Here is an 8,503-nt window from a genome sequence, read left to right as displayed (position 1 = left end):
TTGTTCCATATGCAAAAGCATGGCGAGCGAAGAAAGACATGTAACTACGGTGTGAGTGTTAAAGGGGAGAGCTACACAAATGCATCTGATGAAGCTGATTACTATGGGATCTTGACTGATATCATACAAATTCAGTATGAGGGGTCGGTCGATTTGAAAATCACACTTTTTAAGTGTAAGTGATATGATCCGTTAGTTGGTAGAGGCACTCGGCGGAGCAATGGTGGCATCGTCGATGTTCTTTCATCGAGGAAATACCATAAATACGAACCATTTATTCTAGGTACGTATTTTATATTGTAATTATACTTTTATGATTTGATACTTAATTTAATTATACTTTTATTATTTGATATTGCATGCACAGCATCTCAAGCAGATCAAGTTTGTTATATCCCGTATCCGTACGTTAAGAAACCAAAGCAGTCGTGGCTCAATGTTTTGAAAGTGAATCCGAGGGGAATCATTTCTGGAGAATATGAAAATAAAGAACCGACATTGTTACAACAAGAAAATGATGATGCTGTTTTAATGACTACGGTTGAAGATCTAGCAGTTGATCATTTGGTTCATGCTCGGGTACAACCTGTAAATCTCGATATTGATGTGGAAGATGTTGAACAAGATGATGAATTTCAATGTAATATATCATCTTCTGATGATGAAGATGGAGAAGTACCCTACTAAAATATAATATAATTTTCTAAACTTTGTTTAAATATGTATTGTAATGTAATTTTGTAAACTTTGTTTCAATGTGTATTGTAATATAATTTTGCAACTTTGTTTATTGTGTATTGTAATATATTTTTGTTTAAAACAAATATATAATCAACTCATAAAACAAAGTAAAATTAATTCTCTGAACCCTAAACCAACACATTCTAGATCATTACCCTATACCCTAAATTGTATTAACCTTAATGTAAAACCAAAAAGACCCGGCCAAGTTTTCATTTGGTGATTGCGTTGTTAATTTTCATTTGGTGACTTATGTAAATTAGGTGAAATTTTCACTCCCCGCCAAGCCTAAATTAATTCCCACCCAAATGAATTTAACCCTCCAAGGCCCAAAATAATTGCTCTTATAATCGAAACAGAACAGAAACCCTCTAATCACTTGTGTTCTCTCTGCCTCCAACACATCTCACCCCTTTCTATCGATCTAAACTCTCCATATCCTCCGTTTATCACTGAAGACGATGTCGGGAAAGAAGAAACAGAAGAAGATGCTCACCTCCACTGCGAAGACACCATCTCCCCTTCCCTCGCAGTACGAAGTCGTTCCAAGAACTCAAGCGCCTCCGCCTGTCCCGAACCGCCAACCTCCACCATCTGTGTCTGACTATCCACCTCCGGCACAGCTTTTCCAGGACTCGACGGTCCAATCCAGAAGAGCTTCAACTCCATCGCCACAGCCTCGAGGGTCTCAGACTTCACAGCCTCGAGGGTCTCAGACTTCACAGCCTCGAGGGTCTCAGACTTCACAGCCTCGAGGGTCTCAGACTTCAGCGACTCGACAACCACAATCTCAATCTCAGAGCACTTCCGAAGCTCAGAACTCACAGACTGCAGAAGATTCAGAAGATGAAGAATTTCCTCATGTAGAACCGACTCTCTCCAAAGACCAGATGGATGTTGTCAATGCTCTTCTCTCCCAGCCAGGCAGGGAGCGCTTAACTACCCTTTCTCCCTACTTGGAGCCTGGAACCACTTGGTACTTTCTTATCTTGAAGCTTAATTTTGATTGGGTTTGGAAATGATGAGCTTTCTTGTACTTGTGAATGTTTTTTCTCTTCTAAATGTTTGGTCTTTTATTCATTACGGTTTAAAGGGTAATGACTTGTTTCTTTTGTCTTGTAAAGGTTTAGTCTTTTGTTCATTATGGGTCTTGTAAAGGTTTAGTCTTTTGACTAAAGCTTAAAGCTGCAAGCTGTAATGAACAAAAAGACTAAAGCTTAAACCTTTAATGACTTGTTCATAACGAGTTGCTTGTTTGTCTTGTGAATGAGTAGTCTTTGTGATTGTTTTCAGTTTTATCATTTACGGGTTTAAGCTTTAGTCCTTTGAATGTTTGTAAATTTAATTTGATTACTAATTGTGATTAATGTTTGTTGAATATCGATGAATGTATTTTATATCACTCTCAGCCTAATATGATGTTTCTGTGTTTCTAGGTTTGGTTCGGACAAGGGTAAACTGACTCGGAAGATCACTAAGATCTTTAAAAACAAGTTTAACGGTCAATACTACAGCTGGACTGTTGTGCCTCGGCGAAGACAAGAAAGATGGTTTGTAGAGTTTGCAGTTGAGTTATTTTCTTCTAGACTTCGCATTTCAACTTTGTTTAGTTTAATTTGCTTTTTAATATCAACTTTCTCTTCTGTTGTAGAAAACTCACACATGGCGTTCTACACTAACCGGTTTAGTTCAGGAGAAGTTTGAGAGGATAGGTCAGCGCCGTCTCAAAGACATTGTTAGCAAACGTAGGACTTCTCGAAAGAGACCAAACTGGATTAAGAAAACTTTGTGGAGAAAAATGTGTGCTTTTTGGGACACTGCTGAAGCCAAAGAAAAGAGTTTGACGACTTCAGCGGCTCGGATGTCTGACCGTAAAGGTCTTGGTCCTCACAAGCACAACTCAGGGCAGAAGTCTTTCCAACAAATCGAACAAGAAATGGTAACTTCCTTTTCTTTAACCACTAAAAAAAATTATGTCTTAATATCCTTTACTTTGTTTACCATTTCAGGTAGAGGAATTGGGCAGACCGGTGACTCTTAGTGAAGTCTTCATTAGGACTCATACAAAAAAGGATGGGACCTTTGTGGATATGAAAGCACAGGAGGTTGTTGAGGTGTATCGGCGGAACAAACAGTCAAAGTTGGATGACCTTGAGGCTGAAAACGCAGACCCTTCAGAGTCTAGTTCACAAGCACCAGCTCTCTATAGATGAGGATAATGAGATATTCCTCCTGGTAAATTTTTTCTCTTAAGTTTTTGATATATAATCTGTTTTCTTTGGTTTTATATTTTACCTTTTATACTTGATGCTTGTTTCTTCTCGTTTTTGGTAGATGATACATACTGTTTCCTCTGCTTTTATTCTTTATTTTCCCTTATGTGATACTTGTTTCTCTGGTTTATACTTGTTGCTCTTGTTTCTCTGATACAGGATACTTGTTTCTTCTTGTTTTTGATGCATCATACTTGGTTCTTCTTGTTTTTGTAGTCTACTTACACAGACAAAGGAGGAAAACATTATGGAATTGGAAGCCTCGAGAGTACTCTCGTCAATGTAAAGCGGAAGTACAGTGAATCCTCCTCAATCCTAGACCTGCAAACACAGCTTGATGAAGCTCACCGCAAGATCGAGGAGCAGGCTGCCCAGAATGCAATCGCTCTCCGCAAAATCGAGGAGCAGGCTGCCCAAAACGCAAACAATCTCCGCATAATCAAGGAGCAGGGTGCTCATAGCGCAGAGCAAGGAAAACAGCTCAAGGATTATCTAGAGTGGACAAGTTTTTGACTGCAACAAATCCTAATACTCAGTACGTTGAATACGTTGCAGCTAACAAGTCGGATGATTAGGTTCTCTTATGAGATCAGGTGTTAAAATATTGTGTACTTTGAAACTTATGATTAGGTGTTAAAATATTTTCAGCTTGTTAAACTCCTATAAGAGAGGAGTTCTTTTGTATCAAATGTTTTAGCTTGTTAACATTTTCAGTTTTTTATTATCAATTGTTCCAAACAATAAAAAAAACAGGAAATCAAGCAAAATAAAATTCAAATCACAAAATTTGGAAATAAATCTCGTTATATAGTCGCTGATTAGTCAGCGTATAAATTAATTATTTGGCCCAACAAACAGTAGCAACGTAGTCGCCAACCAGTAGCAAAATGGTAAAATTTAACGACTGATTGCCGACTAAAACTTTGCCACTGATTCTCGACCACTATATTACGACTGATTTTACGACTGATATTTTCCAACTGATCTGCGGTGAAAATACATGACCTTATTACTACAAAAAAGGTCGCAGACTGGTCGGAAGAGAAGTCGCAAAATCGTCGCCAAATGTTACGACTGAATTAAGACTGTTCTATGACTATATATTGTACTCGTAAAACAGTCGTACATCAGTCGCTAATTTCCGACTGATTTGCGACCGTTTAGTTTTTGCGAAGCGTTGGTTTCCGACTTCATGTTCAGTCGCAAATCAGTCGTAAAGTGTGATTTTGCGACTAATTTGCTACCAATTGTGTAGTCGGAACATACATGTTTTCTTGTAGTGATGGCTACTAAAATTGATGACATGGCTTCCGAAAAATATGACATGGATAATTTTATTTAATGTTGATTTATATTTTTGGCAAACTTATTAGAATATGGTAATAATTCATATATTACATTTAATATTGATATTTCTTTTTGGTAAACTTTTTAAAATATGGTAATAGCCCATATTTTTTTCTATAAAATAAATATATTCATATATAACATTTAAAATTTTGAAATATTATTACTTTTGTATAATTATACAATTTGTATTACCAAAGCTTTCAAAAATTTCTACAGTTTTTAAAAAAAAAAAATCTAATCGTAAGAACATTAGTTTCTTATATATCTACAAATATTATAAATATTGTTTAGGCTAAATTTTTGATAATTATAGAATTTTATATCATTTTTATTAATTTTATACAAATTGATTTAACATATATTAAATCTATATTAAATATTAGTAAGAAAATAGTAAATCTATAATATTTAATAAATTTTATTTTAAAATATAAGTTAGATTTAAAAAATTCTCTCCACATGGTGCAGGAAAACACAAAACACCTAGTTAATTATGTAAATAGAATGTTGACTAAAAGTCAATTGCAATAAGAGAAACAGAATCAGAGGAATTTTCTACTATATATGCATCTTATCATATGTACATCCCATAGAAATTTACAGATTACTTCATTTTATAAGAAAATGGAAAAATTACCAGCGAACTCATTTTGTCTCCTCGCATGTGTCCTCGTCTTGTTCTTGAGTTCAGTCTTAGCAGTTACAGATGATCCTCAAGATAAACAGGTATCAAGTATTTAACGATTATCAAGTATTTCGTTTATCTTTATTATTATTTGAATCCAATCCAGCATACATGATAATATAATATAATTCATGAAGGTGTATATTGTCTACATGGGATCACTTCCGTCTGGGCTAGAATACTCACCAATGTCTCATCACGTGAGCATCCTTCAAGAGATCACTGGAGAAAGGTGCTAATTAACAGATTCATTTTTTAAGTTATAATTAGTTTACGCTATGATGAGGATTCTAACAAGTGATACATGTATTATACATATATATTATATATACAGTTCGATCGACGGTCGTTTGCTGAGAAGTTACAAGAGGAGTTTCAATGGGTTTGCTGCCCGGCTCTCTGAGCCAGAACGAGAAAAAATAGCCGGTGAGTAATATTTGACAGCGATACACTTATCTTTTTAACCTGCACACACTTATGTTTAGGCATGGGCCATGCCCCTTCGGATTGAGTTTTTGGGATTTTGGTTTTATCTTATAACACTTCCTAGATCTCATTATAGTAAATTTGAAAGTATGTACCAGATTCGGATATAACACAACGATTTTGGGTCGGTTTTATATTACATCCTATAACCCATAAAATAATCATATATCGTTCAGATTCCATATTATATCGGATCAGTTTGGATATACTTGAAACAAAATCTAAAATTTAAAAGCAAAACATAATAAATATATAATTATTTATATAAATTGAGTAATTAAGGTACTCGTTTAAATTTTAAATACTTATTGGTAGATATTATATAAAATAAATATGAAGTTAAATGTTTGAAGTACATATTTTATGTTTCGAATATTTATATTGTATATTAATTTAGACATTTGAATCAGTTTCTTCAGATATTTTTTTGGATTTTTTTTGTTTCTCGGGTTCGGTTAATAATATCTTGGATTCAGATATGTTTCGTAATACCTTACAAGACCATTCGGCTATTTCTTACATTTCAAACCATGTAAAGATCAGATTTTTTGGTTCGGGTTCGGATTTTGAGTTAAGGATTTTATTCTGAGTCCTACTTATATTGTTAGATAACTGAAACCAATGTCTCATTTTTGTCTTAGAAATGGAAGGAGTTGTGTCTGTGTTCCGGAGCAAGAAGTTACAAATCCAAACGACTGCGTCTTGGGACTTCATGGGGTTAAAGGAAGGAAAGAATACAAAGCGAAACTTGGCAGTAGAGAGTGATACTATCATCGGTCTCATTGACACAGGGATTTGGCCAGAGTCCGAGAGCTTCTCCGACAAAGGCTTTGGTCCTCCTCCGAAAAAATGGAAAGGTGTTTGTTCTGGCGGCAAAAACTTCACTTGCAACAAGTAAATCTCCAAAATATCTCTCTTATAAGATTAATATTGTTTGTAAAGAAAGACTGATGTTGTTTACAATATTGCTTACAATGTTGTAGCAAATTGATCGGAGCAAGAGATTACACAAGAGAAGGCACCAGGGACCTCGACGGCCACGGTTCACATACATCATCCATCGCGGCTGGAAACGCAGTTTCGGGGGCAAGCTTCTTTGGAATCGGCAATGGAACCGCTAGAGGCGGTGTTCCAGCTGCCAGAATCGCTGCTTACAAAGTCTGCACCAGCACAGAGTGTGGCTCAGAAGCTGTACTGTCTGCGTTTGATGATGCAATAGCAGATGGTGTGGACTTCATCAGCATCTCCATCGGGGGAGGGGGAGCGGCCCGTAGGTACGAAGAGGACACAACCGCCATCGGGGCTTTCCACGCTATGGCCAAAGGGATCCTCACTGTGAACTCAGCCGGTAACAGCGGTCCGAAACCAACCTCAGTCGGTAGCGTTGCGCCGTGGATATTAACCGTTGGAGCCAGCACAACAAACCGTGAGTTTCTGACCAAAGTTGTTATCCAAAACGGCAAGACACTTTCCGTAAGTATCAAGTAACATTCTCATTCATATCATAATAGTATCTTCTTTCTTTGTCCCTTTTAGACATCTATTTTTGTCTTAACTAGGGGAGATCAGTGAATGCTTTTGATCTGCAAGGAAAGAACTATCCTCTTGTCTTCCAAGGATCTGAGGCCATGGGAAAAATATTGGTGAGCGTATATTCATTTAGTTCAGATGTAGCTGTTGCAACCATAACTAAAGACTACAAAAACTATGCCACCATTAGCTCTCGTCCTCTCTCTGCTCTATCACCAGATGACTTTGACTTTCTTGTCTCTTACGTTAACTCCACAAAGTAACTCTCTCTGTTTCATGCACTTAACAATTGCTCCAGATTTTTCTTTTTTCCTGATACATCTATGTTTGTTATTCTCAGGTCCACCCAAGGTACTGTTCTAAAAACTGAGGCAGACTTTAATCAGAAAGCGCCTAAAGTTGCTTCCTTCTCTTCTCGTGGTCCAAACACTATCGCTGTTGACCTTCTTAAGGTGACATATAATACTGTTTTTATCTTTGTTCCGTCTTATTTACAAATATGGGTTTGAGAAACAAAAGTTGATTGAAATGCAGCCGGATATAACAGCACCAGGAGTGGAGATTCTCGCTGCCTATTCACCTTTGGGTTCACCTACAGAAGATATCGACCAGAGACATGTGAAGTACTCTGTTCTATCTGGAACTTCAATGTCCTGTCCACATGTTACAGGCGTGGCTGCATACATCAAGACTTTTCATCCTGACTGGTCTCCAGCCGTTATCCAATCTGCCATCATGACAACCGGTAACACGCAAAAATCATATAAATCTTTTAGTTTCTTGTAACACAAGTAACCTTCTGGCTTATAACTCTGTTCTTATATGGTGTCTCTTAATTGATATTTGCAGCATGGTCGATGAATGCTTCTGACACTGGAGTTGCATCAACCGAGTTCGCTTATGGAGCTGGACATGTGGATCCAATAGCTGCTCTAAATCCTGGACTTGTCTATGAACTGGACAAAGCAGACCACATCACCTTTCTCTGCGGCTTGAACTACACATCGAAAACCCTTAAACTCATTACCGGTGAAGCTGTCACTTGCACTGGAAACACCTTACCAAGAAACCTCAACTATCCTTCAATGTCGGCTAAACTTTCGAAAACTAATAGCTCCTTCACCATCAGTTTCAACAGAACCGTCACCAACGTCGGTACCCCAACCTCTACATACAAATCGCAGATTGTCTTAAATCAAGGGACTAAGCTCAGTGTTAAGGTTTCACCTGATGTCCTGTTTATGAAGTCGGTGAACGAGAAGCAGTCTTTCACCGTGACTGTTTCAGGCGACAATATCGACCCAAACCTGCCTTCTTCTGCAAGTTTAATATGGTCTGATGGCACCCATAATGTTAGAAGCCCCATTGTTGTTTATACCGATGTTCCTAATGATTCAATCTAATAATCACCATATTTAATATTTAAAATAATTCAATA

General features: G+C 37.0%; 2 protein-coding genes across 2 annotated transcripts; both read left to right on the top strand.

Annotated features, from left to right (window-relative positions):
* The first annotated feature begins 1,088 nt into the window (after positions 1-1,088).
* LOC106448555 lies at positions 1,089-3,738 on the top strand. Its single transcript, XM_048748117.1, has 5 exons — positions 1,089-1,717; positions 2,178-2,307; positions 2,393-2,680; positions 2,751-2,976; positions 3,231-3,738. The coding sequence occupies exons 1-4, from the start codon at positions 1,203-1,205 to the stop codon at positions 2,952-2,954; spliced, it is 1,137 nt and encodes a 378-aa protein (XP_048604074.1). The 5' UTR covers positions 1,089-1,202; the 3' UTR covers positions 2,955-2,976; positions 3,231-3,738.
* Positions 3,739-4,913: 1,175 nt separating this feature from the next.
* LOC106446556 (subtilisin-like protease SBT4.8) lies at positions 4,914-8,496 on the top strand. The gene is made up of 9 exons (XM_013888328.3): positions 4,914-5,090; positions 5,187-5,281; positions 5,384-5,475; positions 6,177-6,429; positions 6,519-7,008; positions 7,095-7,324; positions 7,406-7,517; positions 7,600-7,810; positions 7,915-8,496. The coding sequence occupies exons 1-9, from the start codon at positions 4,929-4,931 to the stop codon at positions 8,466-8,468; spliced, it is 2,199 nt and encodes a 732-aa protein (XP_013743782.2). The 5' UTR covers positions 4,914-4,928; the 3' UTR covers positions 8,469-8,496.
* The last annotated feature ends 7 nt before the right edge of the window (positions 8,497-8,503 follow it).

This window comes from Brassica napus, chromosome C2 (assembly GCF_020379485.1).
Source record: "Brassica napus cultivar Da-Ae chromosome C2, Da-Ae, whole genome shotgun sequence".
NCBI lineage: Eukaryota > Viridiplantae > Streptophyta > Magnoliopsida > Brassicales > Brassicaceae > Brassica > Brassica napus.
The sequence above is the reverse complement of the archived record's forward strand: the minus strand, read 5'-3'. Positions and strand labels throughout refer to the sequence as shown.

Coding starts and splice junctions, on each gene's coding strand:
- LOC106448555 (XM_048748117.1), top strand. CDS start 1,203: ATGTCGGGAAAGAAGAAACAGAAGAAGATGCTCACCTCCACTGCGAAG. Junction 2,308..2,392: donor GATGGTTTGTAGAGTTTGCA/GTTGAGTTATTT, acceptor CTTCTGTTGTAG/AAAACTCACACATGGCGTTC. Junction 2,681..2,750: donor AACAAATCGAACAAGAAATG/GTAACTTCCTTT, acceptor TTACCATTTCAG/GTAGAGGAATTGGGCAGACC.
- LOC106446556 (XM_013888328.3), top strand. CDS start 4,929: ATGCATCTTATCATATGTACATCCCATAGAAATTTACAGATTACTTCA. Junction 5,282..5,383: donor CAAGAGATCACTGGAGAAAG/GTGCTAATTAAC, acceptor TTATATATACAG/TTCGATCGACGGTCGTTTGC. Junction 7,009..7,094: donor AAAACGGCAAGACACTTTCC/GTAAGTATCAAG, acceptor TGTCTTAACTAG/GGGAGATCAGTGAATGCTTT.